Raw genomic sequence first — 18,516 nt, forward strand, 5'->3', positions numbered from 1 at the left:
TAGCATTGATGCATTCTCTTGTTTTTAAAGGTGGGATATGAGCCTCTTCCTCCAACAATAGGACGAAATATTTTTGGGCGGCAAGTATGTCAGCTTCCTGGTCTGTTTTGTTATGGTAAGTGTTTTTGATTTATTTGGAATTGGAGGACATTGAGGAGGATGATGGGTAGGCAGGAGTTTTGGAAAGAAAAGATAAAGCCTGTTGACATGAAATTTCTATGTAACCGTTTCTTTGAGCTGGAATTTAAATCTCTGACTTGTGTTCTTAGCTCAGCACATCGCAAGCATCGATGGGAAGCGTGGGTTGTTCACAGGCTTAACTCCAAGGCTGTGTTCAGGAGTCCTGGGCACTGTGGTCCATGGTAAAGTTTTACAGGTAAGAATATCAGTTCATCTTCCCAGAGCTTTAGATGACCTTTTATGCAGTTGGTTCTGCTGACCAAGAACAAGTTTTTTTGTTTGTTTGTTTTTACTAAATAATTCTGGGGCGGGAAGAGCACGCGAGGGAGGAGGGCAAAGGATCCAAAGCGGGCTCTGCACTGACAGACTGACAGCAGTGAGTCCCATGTGGGGCTTGAACTCATGAACCCGGAAATCATGACTGGAGCTGAAGTCGGACGCTCAACTGACTGAGCCACCCAGGTGCCCCAAGAACAGTTTTAAAGATATATTTATGACCATGATCCTTCTTCCTCTCGAAAACATTTACTTCAAATACCCATCTTTTTCTTTTTAAAAAAATTATTTATTTTTGAGAGAGAGAGAGAATGTGTGTACAAGCGGGGGAGAGACAGAGAGAGAGAATCCCCAGCAGGCTCAGAGCTGTCAGCTCCTGCCGACGCAGGGCTCCGTCTCACACACCACGAGATCATGACCTGAGCCAGGATCATGAGTCAGACACGTAACCAGCTGAGCCACCCAGGTGCCCCCCAATACCCATTCTTAGTTCTTTCCTGGGAAGCAAGAGGAATTTGTATAAAACGAAGCAGTTGATTTTAGTCGCACAACCTTCTTCCTGTGAATCAGTCCTTCTGAGAAGAAAATGAATATGCTTATTTGATCTCTTGTATAGCTCATTTGATTCCTTCGAAGGAGGAAGGAAGCTGGTTAAAACATATGTATTTCTTTCTGAAGTTATTTTTCTCTTATTTCTGATATTACCCCTAGTAAAGTGTTTTCTGTTACAAACTTATTTTTATATATTTATGTTTAAAAGGGTTTTTTATTCATTTATATTTTAAAGTAAGCTCTACACCCAATGTGGGGCTTAAACTCATGACCCTGAGATCAAGAATTGCATGCTCTACCTACTGCGCCAGCCAGATGCCCCACAAACTTTTTTTTTTTTTAATTTATTTATTTCTGAGAGAGAGAGAGAGGGACAGCGTGAGCAGGGGAGGTTCAGAGGGAGAGGGAGACACAGAATCGGAAACAGGTTCCAGGCTCTGAGCTAGCTGTCAGCACAGAGCCCGACGTGGGGCTGGAACCCACGAACCATGTGATCGTGACCTGAGCTGAAGTCGGCCGCTTAACCGACTGAGCCACCCAGGCACCCCTCACAAACTTTTTTTCTGAAAAAACTTAAGATAAACATAAAAGTCAGGATAGTGGTTATTTGTGGGGAGAAAGAAAGAAAAAGGGACTGTGCATGAGATTCAGGGATGATGGAAATGATTTTCCTTGACCTGGGTCATGACTATGTGGATATTTGTCATGTAATTATTTATTCCATCATACATTTATATTTTGTGCACTGTTTCTGCAAATGTGCTAATGTTACATAAATTTAAAAAAAATTTTTTTCTTTTTTAACCTCACCAACATGCCCATCAACTGCAGGGCTATGGTAACTCTCGGGAAGTAGGGGAAGAGATGTGAGGTGGAACTTTGGCTGTCTGTATCTGTGGCATTTGATTTTAAGAAAGCCAGAGATCTGAAGTCTGACACTTAACCGACTGAGCCACCCAGGCGTCCCACTAACTGCTTATTTAAATAGTACTCGGCACAGTCCTTCATTTACTTTGGTTGGCTTTAACATTACCCCAGTTCTAATGTTTTATCATCTGATGAGCCTGTCTTGATTTTGTTAAAGTTCATGATCTTACTGGCTTAGATTTTATATTTAAGCTTTTATTTAAATTCCAATTAGTTAATATACAGTGTAATATTAGTTTCAGGTGTACGGTATAGTGATTCAGCACTTCCTTAAATCACCCTATGCTTATCACAAATGCCGTATCTTAGTACCCATCATCTCTTTCACCCATATCCCTTCTAGTATCCATCAGTGTGTCCTCCGTAAAGAGTCTCTTTCCTGGTTTGCCTCTGTTTTGCCCTGTGGTCATTTTTGTTTGTTTGTTTTTAATGTTTTATTTATTTTTGAGAGAGAGAGAGAGAGTATGAGCAGGGGAGGGGCAGTGAGAGGGAGACACAGGATCCTAAGCAGGCTTCAGGCTCTGAGCCGTCAGCACAGAAGCCAGTGCGGGGCTTGAACTCGTGAACCATGAGATCATGACCTGAGCCAAAGTCAGATGCTTAACTGACTGAGCCACCAGGTGCCCCATTTGTTTTGTTTCTTAAATTCCATGTATGAATGCTAATTGGCTTCAATTTTATTTATTTATTTATTTATTCTTAAATAGTTTATTGTCAAGTTGGTTTCCATATAACACCCAGTGCTCATCCCCACAAGTGCCCTCCTCCATGCCCATCACTCCTCATCCCCTCTCCCCCACCCCCATCAGTCCTCAGTTTGTTCTCAGCATTCAAGAGTCTCTCATGGTTTGCCTCCCTCCCTCTCCCCAACTATTTTTCCCCTTCTCCTCCTCCATGGTCCTCCATTAAGTTCCTCCTAATCCGCCTATACGTGCAAACATATGATATCTGTGACTTTGATTTTAAATTCTCTTCAGCCTTCATTGATTTTTGAGTTGGAAAGGTCTTCAGTAGGTTCCTCACATGGAAGCTCTTTCACCCTGCAGCCATTTTGTTATTCTTTACACTTAACTCTTTTAATTTTTTTAAACTCCACTTCCGATGTTGGGCTTGAACTCATGACCTTGAGATGAAGAGTTGCATGCTCTAAACCACGGAGCGAGCCAGGCGCTCCACCTTACACTTATTCTTGTTGTCATGCCTGTGAGCTGAATGTGGAAAAGTGTGGGTGAGAGTAGTGGAGTCCTAGTGGGCAGATATTTTTGGTGAATTGATTACTAGTCTTTCATTCCCAGCCACACCCTCCCCCAGGCCCAATGAAAGTACTGCCCTTACCCAAGTGAGATTTATATGGAAAGAGAGATTTATATGGAAAGACAGCTGTCCTCCAGCCAGCTTTTTGTGTAGACTTAGAGCCAAAGTGAAAGTATTGCTTGAGAACAAGTTCCTGTATGTACCGGAAAAGTAATAAACTCCAGGTAATTAGGTACCCTGAATATATATGTTTCATGTGTAACCAAATGAAATATAACTGGATTGGTACTACACTTAGTATCAAAAGCAGCTTTATACAGCCAGGAAGAAAGACCAGTTCAGGTTTGGTGAAATTGTTAGTCTTTATAAGAAAGAGTTTTGTATATCTGAGCCAGAGTGAAATTACATTCTGTTCACAATAATGTAGAAAGGACAGGAGGAAAATTTTATTAATGGAGTTAGAAAGTACAGAAATGAGTGAGAATTTTTATTTTATTACTTTTTTATTTTTTAAGTTTATTTATTTTTGAGAAAGAGCAGAGGGGGCAGAGAGAAGGGGACAGAGAATCCCAAGTGGGCTCTGCTCTGACAGCAGAGAGGGGGATGCAGGGCTCAGCTCACAAACCATGATGTCATGACCTGAGCTAAAGTCAGACGCATAACCGACTGAGCCACCCACGTGCCCCTAGAAATGAGTGAGAATTTTAAAATATGTCTGAAACTATTAGAATTACTCTAAAGACTTGGAATTTGACCCCAAAACATCATTTTGCTTAATCTTGACATTTACTCTCTTCTGATTTTTAAAAAAGTCTTTTTACAGTAGGAAGTGTTGTCTATTTTTTTAATCTGGTATGACTAGTGGCTCAGTTGCCTGACTTTTTTATTTCACCCGGCCCATCTTCTATTTCTGAAGTAGCCCACAAATAATATTTCCTCTTCCAATCTAGCCTGAGCTTTGGCAGTATTCATGTTCTCTAGAAGAGAACAAAATCTTCTCTAGCTTGTTTTAGAAGCAGTCAGATACAAAAGGAAAAGTGAGGCGATTTTAGCTATTCAGGCTCAGCACCAATTCTCTGTTCTTTTGTGCAGTGAAGAAAAGAGCCTTGCCCTAATTTGGTATTGGTACTACTTTTTTTTTTTAAGTGAGATAAAATTGGTACAACACATATGTTTCAGGTGTACAAAATTATAATTTGACATCTGTATTCATTATAAAGTGATCGTCTGGTTACCATCCATCACCATACATTGACTCCATTTGCCCATTTCACTCATCTTCCATCCCCCTTCCCTCTGGTAACCCGTTCTTTGTGTGTGTGAATTGGTTTGATTTGTTTGTTTAAATTCCACGTGTGAATGAAATCATACCGTTTTTGTCTTTCTCTTTGTGACTCATTTCACTTAGTACTCTCAAGGGCCATCCATGATGTCTCAAATGGCAAGATTCATTCTTTCTTATGGCTGAGCAATATACTCTATTTTGTATGTATACCACAATTTCCTTACCATTCATCCATCAATGGCCATTTAGGTTGTTTTTATATCTTGGCTACTGTAAATAATGCTGTTATAAATGTCAGAGTGCATATGTCTTTTCAAATTAGTGTTCATATTCTTCAGATAACCCAGAAGTAAAATACTGGATTTTATGGTAGTTTTTTTATTAAGTAGTCTCTATCCCCAACATGGGGCTCAAACTCACAACCCTGAGATCAAGAGTCACATCCTCTACCACCTGAGCCAGCCAGGCACCCGATGGGAGTTCTGTTCTTAACTTTTTGAGGAATGTGCACACTGTTGTCCATAGTGGCACCGCTAGTTTACGTTCCCACCAATAGTATCGGGTTATTTTTCTCCACAGCTGTCTAACAACTGTTATTTCTTGTCTCTTTTGATGATAGCCAATAGAACTGATGTGAGGTGGTATCTCATGGTTTGGGTTTACATTTCCCTGCTGATGAGTGATGTTGAGCATCTTTTCATTTGCCTGTTGGCCATCTGGTCTTACATGGAACAATGTATATTCAGAATCTCTGCCCATTTTTTAATTGGATTATTTGGTATTGGTCCTGCTTTTTCATGAAAAAGGCATGACGATTTTTCCATAACCTCAGGCCTAGGCTATGTTTATAGCAGTTTATTTCTGCTAAATGTGTATGTTTAGTAAGTGTTCTTGGATTTTTGTTTTGGTTTGTTGTCTTGTTTCTTCTTTTATTTATCTATCTATTTATTAGAAAAAAATTTTTTTGAGTGGGCTGCACACTGAGGCTTGAACTCACAACCTTGAGATCAAGACTTGAGCTGAGATCGAGAGTCAGACATTTAACTGACTAAGCATCCAGGCACCCCTGTTTCTTCTTTTAGATGAGAGTTTTCATGAGCATTTGTCTGTTCCTCTGGCTGGCCAGTATGTTAAACTTAGAGAACATCTTAGAGACACTTACTTCCAATTGATTAATAGAAATAGAAATTATTGGAGATACTCAGGGAAAAAAATCAACTGTTTTACTCTCATTTTAATGTCCTCTCTCAGTGATACTATGACAGCCCTAATCACGCTTTCTTTTCTCTTCCTTTGTAGCATTACCAGGAATGTGACAAGGTTGAGGTATGTTGGAGCCAATTTGTATGCATGGGCCCATTTCCCTTCCAAATTATTACTGCTCTTTGGTCCTCCTTAAGGGACAAGCAGTCCCTTTCATCTCAGTGAGTGTTGGTGTACAGAGTGGCCAGTAGTTGGAACAGTTCTATTTAAAACCATCAAGGTAGGGGCGCCTGGCTGGCTCATTTGGTAGAGCATGCAACTCTTGATCTTGGGGCTGTAGGTTCAAGCCCCGTGTTGTGTGTAAAGACTACTTTAAAAAAAAGAATCAGTCAAAACCTTCAAGGTATCTGTCTTTCGTTTTGATTTCCAGGATTTAGGCCCTGGGAACATACAAAAAGAAGTCACACCTTCCTTTGACCAAGTTATCAAAGAGGTAAGAGACAAATTATGCCCTGTGCTATTTCCCGAAATCACAGTGTATGCAGTGTGGCAGTTTGTGGATCAGGATCACCAGGCCTGTGTGTTCAGTGATCCAAATGAAATCAGACCTTCAATTTAATTTGGGCTTTTCTACATATATGCCATAAAAAAGGGGAGAGGGGAAGCTATTTGGATTACACGCATTTGAAGGAAACTAATTTTGTCCATTCATTTCATCTTTAAAATTGAAGAACTTTTCCTGAAAGTCTACTAATAGAGTTGTAAACATCTGGCATCTGTGTTAAATTAGTGGCCGGGGGGGCGCCTGGGTGGCTTAGTTGGTTAAGCGTCCGACTTTCGCTTAGNAGTGTGAACAGGGGAGGGGCAGAGAGACAGAGACAAGAGACAGAATCTAAATCAGACTCCAGGCTCTGAGCTGTCAGCACACAGCCTGATGTGGGGCTCAAACTCATGAGCCACAAGATCATGACTTGAGCCAAAGTCCTCAATGGACTGAGCCACGCAGGCGCCCCTCTCTCCAGAGAAGCTTTTACAATGTTATTCTGACTTGAGAGATTGTTCCTCATACCCATTTCCTGTTCCTATCTCCTACCATAGGAGTTTGTTTCATACCTGACTTAATATTTATGGCTTTCAAAAGTACTCTTTGATTTCTTGGTCTTCACATTGTCTACTTGTTTTTAGTGAGGTCACAATTTCTAGTAAATGCTGCTTTCGAAAATATATATTCCAGGGGCAACTGGGGTGGCTCAGTCATTTGAGCTTCCAACTTGATTTCAGCCCGGATCAATATCCCAGGGTCGTGGGATTGAGCCCCATGTCAGGCTCTGCACTGAACATGAAGCCTGCTTGTGATTCTCTCTCTCTCTCTCTCTCTCGCTCTCTCTCTCTCTCTCTCTCTCTCTCCCCCCCTCTTTCCCCCACTTTCCCCCACCACTCTCCCTCCCTCTGCCTCTCCTCCAACCCCCTCATGCACGTGATCTCCCTCTCTCTCTAATAAAATGGGAAAAAAAAGCTTTAAAATAATACATGAAATATATATTCCAAAACAAATCTTACTACAAGTGTAGATGTCAGACAAATCATAAGTTTTCTACTTTTATTTAAAAATAGAAGTACATGTATTAATATACATATTTTTTAAAATTTTTTAAAAAAATTTCTGAGAGAGAGAGAGAGCGTGAGCAGGGGAAGGTCAGAGAGAGAGGGAGACATAGAATCTGAAGCAGGCTGCAGGCTTCTGAGCTAGCTGTCAGCACAGAGCCCGACGTGGGGCTCGAACCCACAAACGGTGAGATCATGACCTAAGCCGAAGTCGGACGCGTAACCGACTGAGCCACTCAGGCGCCCCCGTTTTGTATTTTCTTAACTTCAGTTGGCCCACCCTGTCCCACGGGCTCTTCTCAGGACTGCCATTGGTGTAGGGTGAGGGATGTCTTAACTGAGTGACCGAAGATAATGTTTAAATGCATATATGAATGACCTGCTATATTTACAACCTACCTCCAAGTATTGTGATTTAATTTCCTTTGCTGCTGCTTTGCAGAGTCCTGGACAAGAAAGATAAACTAGGATAAATAGTATTTCTGAGATACTGCAGTTACATGGTTGTAGTGGAAAAACACATCAGAGTGGTTGTGCTGGTATAGATTAAATAGAGCCTGACATTTGAATAATGTAGATATCGGAGTCTGAAATCACTCACAGTGAAGAAGTGACTTCAGAGTCTAACCACAGGCCGCACATTTTTCTTCCAGCTTCGTTGCCGTTTGCTAGTGACCCTCCCCGTGTTTTTGCTTTTTTTTGTGGGGGTTTTTTCTGAATCTGTAAAATTGAGAAGCTAACAGAACTCTGATTTGCACATCAGTTTTGAGAAGTAACCCCAACAGAACATTGAATTCCACGAGTGAACGGTTTGAGGAGATGACAGTACATTACAGTATCCCGTTCAGGGCAGCCCTGCCACCCACATCACTTCTCATGGGAATTTGAGTGTCGTTTATTTAGGTCTCAGAAGTGTGTGTTGATTGTTTCTAGACAACTCGAGAGATGATGGCTCGTTCTGCTGCTACCCTCATCACACATCCCTTCCACGGTATGTTCACACTCGGTAACTGAAATCTGATTTGTGACCTTAGTTTTTAGAGCACGAACTCTCCTCTCCCGACTGCGTAGACGGGTTGATGTGGGAGTTCACTCAGGTGCCTTCCCAGCGTGTTTTTTGTTTGCTTGCTTGCTTTTGGCGTTTATCCAGAGAGCAGAGTGTCTTTAGGTGGAAAAACTTTTTTTTCTTTTTCAGGGCTATCAAAATTTATGTCGACGTAGTTTTAAAAATCTTTTCTCTGTGTTCTGCAGTGATCACTCTGAGATCTATGGTACAGTTCATTGGCAGAGAATCCAAGTACTGGTAAGTATTTTTGGTTCCAAGGATTCAAGGAGATCAGTTGAAGTGCTTTCCTTTTTTTTTTAATCTTTAAATTTTTGAGAGAGAGACAGAGTGCAAGCAGGAGAGGAACAGAGAGAGGGAGACACAGAAGCCGAAGCAGGCTCCAGGCTCTGAGCTGTCAGGTGCTTTACATTTTTATGGTGCCTTAGATATATATCATTTTGACAAATTGATACATCATTTGATCTGCACAGACACAAAAAAAGAGAAAATAGAAGAAAATGGCCTGGACAGGTTTAAGAAGCGACCCAGGATCTCAGAGTGAGTGGTGGAGACACTAAAGCCACAATTCACCATGACTCCGTGTGCCTAGGTAGTAGTATCTCCACACGTGTCTCCAAATTCAACTGTCTTTGCAGAGTGAGGGTGGCAGAAAAGGGGGTGAGATATAAATGTGACCTTGTCAAAAGTGATAATTGAACATTTTTGTTTTAGTAGCTCCAAAATAATCTTTATGTATTTTTGCCTTTTCATCTTCTCTACCTTAGTGGACTTTATGATTCCATAGTGACCATCTATCGGGAAGAAGGCATCCTAGGGTTTTTTGCGTAAGTAAATTGTTGATTTATGTGTGTGATTATTTGTGGGAGTGGAGAGCTTTAGTGAAAACAAAGACATGATTTTTTTGTTTAATCCCTGGGGAAAATGTACTCTCTGGGTTAAGAGTGTTAAGCTCTCTTGAGGTTCCTCTGACTTAAATTCTTTTTTTTTTTTTTTAATATTTTTATTTATTTCTAGGAGAGAGAGAGAGAGAGAGACAGCGTGAGAAGGGGAGGGTCAGAGAGAGAGGGAGACACAGACTCTGAAACAGGCTCCAGGCTCTGAGCTGGCAGTCAGCACAGAGCCCGACGCGGGGCTCGAACCCATGAACCGCGAGATCATGACCGAAGCGAAAGTCAGATGCTTAACCGACTAAGCCACCCAGGCGCCCCTTAAATTCTTTTGTAAAGTTCTCAAAGTTTTGCTTCCAGACATCTAAAATATTGGAAGTTAGGGGTTTGTTTTTGTTTGAGTGGGATTTTTTCATTTTGTTTTAACAAATAAATTTATTCCAAGTTTCTACCTTTATAGTAAGTTCCTAATGATGTATAGTTGATAAACTGGGGAAACAATTTTTGAAGAATGGGACGATTATCTAACACGTATCTTCCTTATTCCGAGACCGAGAGTAATATGTTTTTGCAAGGCTGTATCTGTTCCCTTGAATTTCCTTTGGAGGAACTTAGACTACTACTCTCGTTCTTCTATTTTAAAAAAAAAAATTTTTTTAAGGTTTTATTTATTTCTGAGAAAGAGACAGTGTGAGCAGGGGAGGGTCAGAGAGAGAGGGAGACACAGAATCTGAAACAGGCTCCAGGCTCTGAGCTGGCAGTCAGCACAGAGCTCGACGCGGGGCTCGAACCCACGAACCGTGAGATCATGACCAGAGCCGAAATCGGCCGCTTAACCGACTGAGCCACCCAGGTGCCCCAACTCTCATTCTTCTGTTAACAACAGAAACTATAGGGGCACCTGCGTGGCTTAGTCGGTTAAGCGTCCGACTTTCGCTTCGGTCATGATCTCGCGGTTCATGGGTTCGAGCCCCGCGTCGAGCTCTGTGCTGACTGCCAGCTCAGAGCCTGGAGCCTGTTTCAGATTCTGTGACTCCCTCTCTCTCTGACCCTCCCCTGCTCACGCTGTCTCTCTCTCTCTCTCTCCTAGAAAAAATAAAACATTAAAAAAAAAGTAATTAAAAAATAATAGTAATTAAAAAAAACAACAACAGAAACTATAAATGGTCTTTTTTCATTTGCAGAGGGTTTCCACGTCACTGTTTTTATCTGAGGGTCCTAGTCTGGGAGAAGGGCTCCTGGCTGGCTCATGTGGTGGAGCACGTGACTCTTGAGCTCAGGGTTGTTAGTTCTAAGCCCCACGTTGGGCATGGAGCCTACTTTAAAAACAAAAACAAAAATAAATCACCTGGGAGATAGGCGGGATGGTTACTGTTATTCTCATTTTAGAGATTAGAAAAAGTTGATGCTCTGGGAATTTCATTTGTTGCCAGTCAGGTAACAGACAAGGGATGGAAGTGGCATTTGAACCCCTGTCTTCAGTCTGTGGGGTAATGTTCATCTCGCGATTCCATGCTGCCTCACCTAGGTCACCCAGGCCCTGGGAATATGTTTTTTGATATCCTTCATCTATCTCTGGGCCATTCTTGTTTTGTGATTTTGTAGTCATTTTCGGCCCTGTGAAATTTGAATGTCAGTTACCTTAGCCAAAACAAGTATAGTCTCTTCCCTGAAGCAGGCGCATTTTTGTCCCCACCTGCTCATACTTATTAACAGTAAGGTGAACCATTGGCCAGATCCCCGAGACGTATAGCAGGCCTGCATTTGAAAAATGGAAATTGGGTTGCCTGGGTGGCTCAGTCTATTAAGCATCTCAGTCTTGATCTCAGCTCAGGTCTTGATTTCAGGGTCGTGAGTTCAAGCCCTGGATTGGGCTTCATGCCCAGCATGGAGCCTCCTTGAGGAAAAAAAGGGCAAAATGGGAAAGGCATTAGAAATTAGCTAGCCAGTAGTATAGTTACATTAAGTAGAATGATCTAGTTAGGACTAGATTCTGGCAGTCATTGTTTTTTCCGTTCTCTAGAAGACTTTGAAACCTGTCTTTGAGAAGTGCTTGTATTGGGTGGATTATCTTTTTACTGATCATATTTTTTGGTTCTTATTTTTATTGTTTCTTCATGTAGGGGTCTTATTCCTCGCCTCCTAGGTGACATCATTTCTTTGTGGCTCTGTAACTCACTGGCCTACCTCGTCAATACCTATGCACTGGACAGTGGGGTAGGTTGTGATCTTGATGCGTTGTGCTGGTGCTGACTTTATCATTTTCACTGGGCAGCTTGGTTAGATTTAAAGTAAGGTGGTGGGGCGCCTGGCTGGCTCAGTCAGTAGAGCATGTGACTCAGAGTTTTGAGTTCAAGCCTCACATTTGGCATGGAGCCTGTTTAACAAAACAAAACAACAAGGTAAAGTAAGGTGGCACTTTGTTACGTGCCAGACTCATCATTATATAGGTAAACATTCTCAGTCAAGTCTTCAAAGGCTGATGGGATGACCTGTACTATTGCCCAAAAAAGATGCGCCTAAAAGTCCTTGGGGTGTGGCTGAGTAAGCCTTGGGAATCTAGCCCTGTCTCTGTTCTGCAAGGGGACGACTGCTGTACTGGCACATGATTTTGGAGGACGCCGCAAAGCAGGACAGTTTTATAGCGTGTTAAGGGTATTTCATCTAAAGTGTTAACAGGACTCCTGGTTTGGGCTTTTAGAAACCTCAGCTGGGAGGTTTTGAGAATTAGCCTTTCCTGGCAGCTGCAGGCCTCTTTGTGCACAGGCAGCCCCGCTCCGTGGTGGAAGACAGAACACACACAGCGAGGACTAAAGCCACGCTGTCCGTTGGTAGAGTACGGAGCCTGGGCTCCGCGGCATCTGGCGCACAGCTGGGTGTCTGTCCCTCAGTTATACCACATGTGTAGTTAATGTTGAATCAAGTTGATCTTTAGTTCACTGCCTTTTTATGCTCTTAATCAGTATTTTATGTTGCATCTCGAAATCAATTTTTAGGCTGTCAAAGAATCTAAAAATTTAGAGATCGAATATATGGATACGGTTGGGGACCGTTAGCTGTTAACATCGTCTTAATTTTCTTACTCATTCTAATAAAGGCTTTCTTCCGGTTTTAGGTTTCCACCATGAGTGAAATGAAAAGTTATTCCCAAGCTGTCACAGGAGTGAGTTTTTTAAAACCCTCTCAACCTTCTAGTTGTGTTTTGTCTTTTCAATTTCACCCGGGTCACGTGTCATCACAGATGTCTCACAGGAGTGTCTCTCAAGTTCGTTAATGTTTGTCAGAGGTGAGAATGACCCAGGGTCCCGGCGTCACAGGACCAGCATTAACAAGCCCGCATGATTTGGTCTGTGCTGCCGTGCTCCCAAGTCTCAGGCCTGCTGCTCGCAGCACCCCACTGATCCGCACAGCTTCACCCTCTCGAGTCTGTGGAGTTTTCTAGTAGTTGACTTCTGAAGTAACTTCCATCATTTTTGGAAGAACACTCATGTTTTCTTACTTTTTTCAGGGGTGTTTTGAAATCCTTCATTGTATTTGATTGTATTTACTTTTTCTCTCAAATAATGTAGTTCAGTTTTATTTGAAGGAGGACTCCGTCACAGTATGAGATGCCTTCTGGCCTTTTGTTAAAGTGTTGGATGTAGTGGTTATGTTAAGAGTAGGAAGCTTTTTCAGGCTCAAAAGTGTGTCATTTCGCCTTCCCTGAGCTACTGAGAAAGCAAAGCTAGTGTTGGAGTGTTGACCACAGTGGCGCTAGGGCTTTAAGTGGGGGGAAAGAAGAGAATAAAAGTTCGGAATGACCTATTAACTTAGCTGTCTTTTTACCACTTCACAGTTTTTTGCCAGTATGTTGACCTATCCCTTTGTGCTTGTCTCTAATCTTATGGCTGTCAACAACTGTGGGTAAGTGCCCTGCATTTCTGATTCTAATAGTTGGCTGCCTGTTTGCCTGTTGGGCAGAGCAGTCCAGGCAGAAGTTTGGGGAGGAAATGTTCAGTTGATGCCATTACTAGATTTCCTAAATTTTTTCTCTATATGCCCCATGTACCCGCGGTAGCATTGATGTATGTTCTATTATAAGCAGCCATCTCATATCCTCTGTTAGAATAGAGAAAGGCATAAGAAATATTTCTCAAGTACTTACAGATAATACACACATGCCTGTAGTTGAGGTCCTATTCTGAAAAGGTGGGATTGTGGTCAAATGACTCTATTTCCACATCTTTCCTTTGTTTTAAATGTTTATCTTCCTTTTTATGAAAGTTCATAGGATATGTCAGGGGTTGGATGACAGCTTATAGGGCTTCGTGGAGAAAGGAAGTTTCCTTTCCTAGGGGCTTCATGGAGAAAATAAGTTTTAAGGAAAGAAAGTAGAAAATTTGGTCCATAGAAAGTTTCTTTCTTTTTTTTCATGGGAAGTTTTTTAACCTGTCACTGTATTGGTTGGGAAGGATGGATGGTGGTGTGATGGTGGGCACCACTGATTTCCAGCTTCTAGAGGCCAAGTAACTGTACCACATTGGACAGAAATGTTGCCTCTGTCTTTAAGTCAGGACCCTTCCAGGACAGTGCCTGACACCGTATGCCATCAGACCTGTCGTTTTCAAGCAAGATGTCAAATAGACAGCTGTGCGGAGTTTCGAACATAGTTACCGTATTTCATATCCTGTTTGTTTTTTGCTTGGTAGGGCACTGCCACATCTTAGCCCAGAGCATACTGGAAAAATGAGCTGAATGTATTACTATCCCTGACAGATTTTTAGGGACGAAGTGATTATGGGTTCTGTCTGAGTAAGGCATGTGGTCACCACTGTTTAGATCCATTGCCATATTTAAGTTCTTTTGAACATCACTTAGCTTTTAAGTCTCCTTTCCCTGCATATAATTGCTATGTTCTGGAATTGTATTTGTCCACAAATTAAAGATGTTTTAGAAAATGCATAATTGGTTGAAGTTTCTGTTTATTTGTTTCAAAACCTAAGTAAGAGGGAGGGAAATCCTTTTGGGATGCTTACTCTTTTTTCCATGCTCGAACATAATTTGTTTCATTAGAACTCAAATTGCCTCTTGGGGAACTTTCTAGGTAAGAGAATATTTTGACAAAAATGTATTGAACTATTGAGAGAATGCTTTGTAAATGTTAATTTGAATAGCTCCTTTTTTTTCCCCCCGTGTTTCAGGCTTGCTGGTGGATGCCCTCCTTACTCCCCAATATATACTTCTTGGATAGATTGCTGGTGCATGCTACAGAAAGAGGTACTTGTGTGTCTCTCTCTCTCCCTCCATTCCTCCCTCCCTCCCCTCGTCACCCCTGCTCTCTATTTTCTTTTGTTTTGTTTTTGTTTGTTTTCTTAAATAATGTCTCTGGAATCCCAGGTTAACTTTTGTAGCTTACCCTTTAACTACCAATGAATGTACCCTTGACAGTGTCCCGTGTGTCACTCCAGCATAGTCGTAAAATGTGCTGCTTAGACCTCATCAGGCAGGTAATGAGGAATTAAGAACCCCTGGATGTGACCTAGAAGCCATTTGAGTGATCACAAATCAAAAAGTAGGGTCTGGTTAGGCAGTTATCCTGGTGGTTGAAATGATGGCCTCAATTTCAGATTTTTTTTTCCCAGCCTCATCTTTTTGTAACTTCCGAGAATCTCCTTATATATTCATATGTTCTCCTACAGTAGCAAGGAAACTGAGAAACGAGAAGCTGTTTGTTTATGACGTTATGTGTCACAATGATGTGGATGGAGCTGGTCTCTTACTTCTAGAGTGTTTTTAGAGAATGATTTTGTCCAGACTCCAATTTCTGGTTGGTTATTGCTGTGAGGTGAGGTGCATCAGCTGCAACCACAAATTCTCAACCAGTCTAGGCAAAGCTTTATTAGGAACCAAAATGGGTGGCTGTGTGCTGAACGTAACACGGGGTCACTTATAATGGCCATCAGTTTAAAGCTGTTTTTAAGTGGGAAGCACTTTTTAGAGGATTGTAGAAGATAATGTATGAGGAAGCTCTTTGTTGCATTTTGTTTTAGCACTTGTCATGCATGTGAGAAAGGCCTTTGTTCAGAGCTCAGCCTGAACTATGAGTGAAAAGGCCTAAGTGCTACTATAGCTGCCTTTTTGTCCAGCGAGTGTGCTCAGCGAGCCCCTGTGTGAATCCAGGCTAGAACACGAAGGATTTCCGTACACACCTAACATGAACGTTCTGGGCTCCATTCTGAGTCTTACACTCTCTGTTGGGCGACTAGTCTTTTCGTGGTTCCCATTTAAAGGAAAGATGGCCTTTCTTCCCCTGCTTTCTAACTGATCCCCACCTGTAGGAAGAAAGCAGATAGAAAATGTATGCGAGAATCAGACACCTTACGGAGGGAGCAGTCAGTCCCATAAGTGCTTTAGGACAAGAGTAGCAAATCTTGATGGGGTATTCGCTGTATACCAGGCATTGTGCTGAGAGTCTCCCATGTATCAGCTCGTGTAACTCTCAAAATAACCATATGAGTAGGATGCATAGGTACCATTCTTTATCGTCCCACTTCACCTCTGAAGAAACTGGGACTTTGAACCATTAAATAATGCTAATTCTGTACCCCAAAGTTACACAGCCTGTATTTGTGATAGCAGGATCTGTGTGCAGCCAGTCTGACTTCAGAGTCTAGTCACTTAAGCTCCTAATGTTATTACTGTAATTGTAACATTTTAGAAGTACTTTCTAGAGAACTGACCATTCCATTAAAAAGTAAATAAAATCTAGCACTTAGCAAGTGATAGAACTGTCTCAGCTCTTTATATGTATTCACTCATTTGATAACCCAGCCAGCAAGTGGCAGAGCCAAAATCCAAACCGGGAATTCTGTGGAAATGTGTCAGAAATTCTTGCCTTACCCATGTGGCAAAACTGTAGTTAGTTCCGCAAAAGCTTGGCTTGAGTCCGAGCGTGCTTTGCTGCTGTGTCCAGTGATAGCCCAGTCTTGTCCTGACCATTTTAGTCGTGTCTCCAGAAACATGTCCAGTTGGATCTCTGCTGATTTGGACTGGCTGGACTGGCTGACCTCATGTTCACACTAGACTTTATTTGTTTTTATTTTATTTTTTTTTCCAGGGAAATATGAGCCGAGGAAATAGCTTGTTTTTCCGGAAGGTCCCCTTTGGGAAGACTTATTGTTGTGACCTGAGAATGTTAATTTGAAGATGTGGGGCAGGGACAGTGACATTTCTATAGTCCCAGATGCACAGAATTATGGGAGAGAATGTTGATTTCTATACAGTGTGGCGCGCTTTTTTAATAATCATTTAATCTTGGGAAAATGGAGGTGTTTGGTGTCTGCCTTTTTTATTCTTTTTCCCAGCACTACGTAATGTACCGTTGATAGTCCCCCTTTAATTACTCTGAAATGGGATGTTTTTGCCTCAGACTCCTTACTTAAACAGAAAAAAAAGTTGCATTTTCCTAAAGGTATAGGCAGGTGGTCATGTGGTTTGAGTCTTAATTTTAAGGCTTTGTAAAATGTAGAGTACATTCGCAAGAAGAAAGAAATCTATAAAACTTAAGAAATTTAATAAGGTAAACTATGTGGGAGGTTATGAATTACCTTTTCTTTAGTAGTCTTTAAAACCTCAGCATCCACCAGAATCTGCCTCTCATTATATGCTTCTAAGCACATTTGATTCACCCTGTCTCTCATCCTTCAAAAAAAGACAATCCATTGCTAAATTACCTTGGAAAATCTCTTCAGGGGTATCCACTCCTTCAGTCTCTTACTGCAAAGTAATAAATTGTTGCCAACAACAAAAAAAGGGAAAATTACAGAGAATAAGCAAGATTTGGAAAGGAAGCATAATGGCTTCTTTTTCCCCCAGAAAAAATTCTTGTTGTCATAAGTCCCTAAATTATTTTCATTGTATATAATTTTTTTGTGTAGAGTAAAATCTTATAATACTTTCTTCAGTTTTTAATTTTGTTTCTTTTTTGTTGTTGCAGAAGGTGAGTAGTTTACTTTTCAGTCCTAATGACACCCTTGGAAAGTGTACTTATAACTCCTTATCTGATAACGCAGACTTAAGTCCGAGGGGTTCTTAGGATATTGACCATCTCGCATGTCATACCCTCAGTTAAGCATGTTAACGTTTATAGGAGGAAAAAATTACTTTAGAAGGAAATAACTTCAACTCCAGCATAAAGCTCCTATTTACTCAGGCCTTTTTAAAGCAGCTTAAAATGCTCTAAATGAGAAAGCATATGGTTTCATTTAAGTAATCCACTGGATATTGCCAAATGAGCAAGCACTTAATTTGCTGCTCCTCAGACTTCTCTATCAAAAGAGCAGCGCCTGTAGTATTAGAGTGAGCATGTAGGGGGTCTCCTCCTTCCCTCAGGGTTTAGGAATACAGCCTGAAGTTCATGAGTAGCCTACCGTGAAATGTCTTTGGTGTCTCTTGCTTTGTCACAAAAAGTAATGTAAATTTTATATTCTATTCAATATTATCTGCATTTGTTTTCATATGAAAATGTTTTGCATTACCCACTTTTTCCCCCCAAAAATTCTTCAGTAAAGATGATCTAGGAAAATGTGCCATGTTTATTATCCTGTGGCTTCTGTGCTCATAATACCTGCCTGTTTCTAGTTGAGAAGCTTATTGGACTGTAAGAACCAGTCTGCCACCAGAGGGCGCCAAGGCTTCGGTTTTGCCTGTGCAAGTTGGGCATGAAAAATTTTAGGAAGGCCTGGAATTTGTTCAAATTGCTGTCATCTCAGTCTAACTGCATCCAAGGTATAGCTCCAATAAGGGTGCTCAGTCCTCCATAATATTATATAAGCTGTTAGCATAATCAGATATCTATAGAGTTTATTCAGGGGTTAGTTAAATGTGTGTAGGTATTCTTAAAATACACCTGCAAGATATAATGAACTGACTCATACATGTAAACACTACAGACGTGGATAAGGATCATCTAGTAAGCTGCACCTGTGAAACTGGGCAAGTGGTTTGCCTTGGCAAGTGCTGAGCTAAGTTCTGAGGAAGTATTCCCTCAGGGGCTGTGATGGTCATTGAAGTAAAGGATCTGGGATTTCCTAAAACTTTTGGAATGGCTGTAAAAACAGCAGGGTATAAAAGCAACCTTAGGGTGAAAGAGACTTTAACCGTAGCCCTTCATTCCAACTTCTTACTGATACTTAAACATAACCTTGGCTTTGCCTCTGATTTTCTACTTTAGAAATACCTTCCTTTCCAATTCCTCATTGAGATTTTCCCCATCTCTCTCTGAAGTCTCTCAGTCCTCCCAA

General features: G+C 41.4%; 1 protein-coding gene across 2 annotated transcripts; it reads left to right on the plus strand.

Moving 5' to 3' along the window:
• Positions 1-353: 353 nt before the first annotated feature.
• On the plus strand, positions 354-16,541 carry MTCH2 (mitochondrial carrier 2). Of its 2 annotated transcripts, none has more exons than XM_077767283.1 (10): positions 354-376; positions 6,108-6,170; positions 8,216-8,273; positions 8,534-8,585; positions 9,113-9,172; positions 11,359-11,452; positions 12,351-12,398; positions 13,071-13,138; positions 14,416-14,491; positions 16,332-16,541. In XM_077767283.1, exons 3-10 carry the CDS (start codon positions 8,228-8,230, stop codon positions 16,416-16,418), a joined length of 531 nt encoding a protein of 176 aa, XP_077623409.1. In that variant the 5' UTR covers positions 354-376; positions 6,108-6,170; positions 8,216-8,227; the 3' UTR covers positions 16,419-16,541. The 2 variants fall into 2 exon arrangements, with proteins under 2 accessions (XP_077623409.1, XP_077623408.1); XM_077767282.1 differs by lacking the exon at positions 354-376 and adding an exon at positions 5,780-5,800.
• Positions 16,542-18,516: the final 1,975 nt, after the last annotated feature.

The sequence above is a fragment of the Crocuta crocuta genome, unplaced genomic scaffold (genome assembly GCF_008692635.1).
Source record: "Crocuta crocuta isolate KB4526 unplaced genomic scaffold, BGI_CrCroc_1.0 scaffold330, whole genome shotgun sequence".
Lineage (NCBI taxonomy): Eukaryota > Metazoa > Chordata > Mammalia > Carnivora > Hyaenidae > Crocuta > Crocuta crocuta.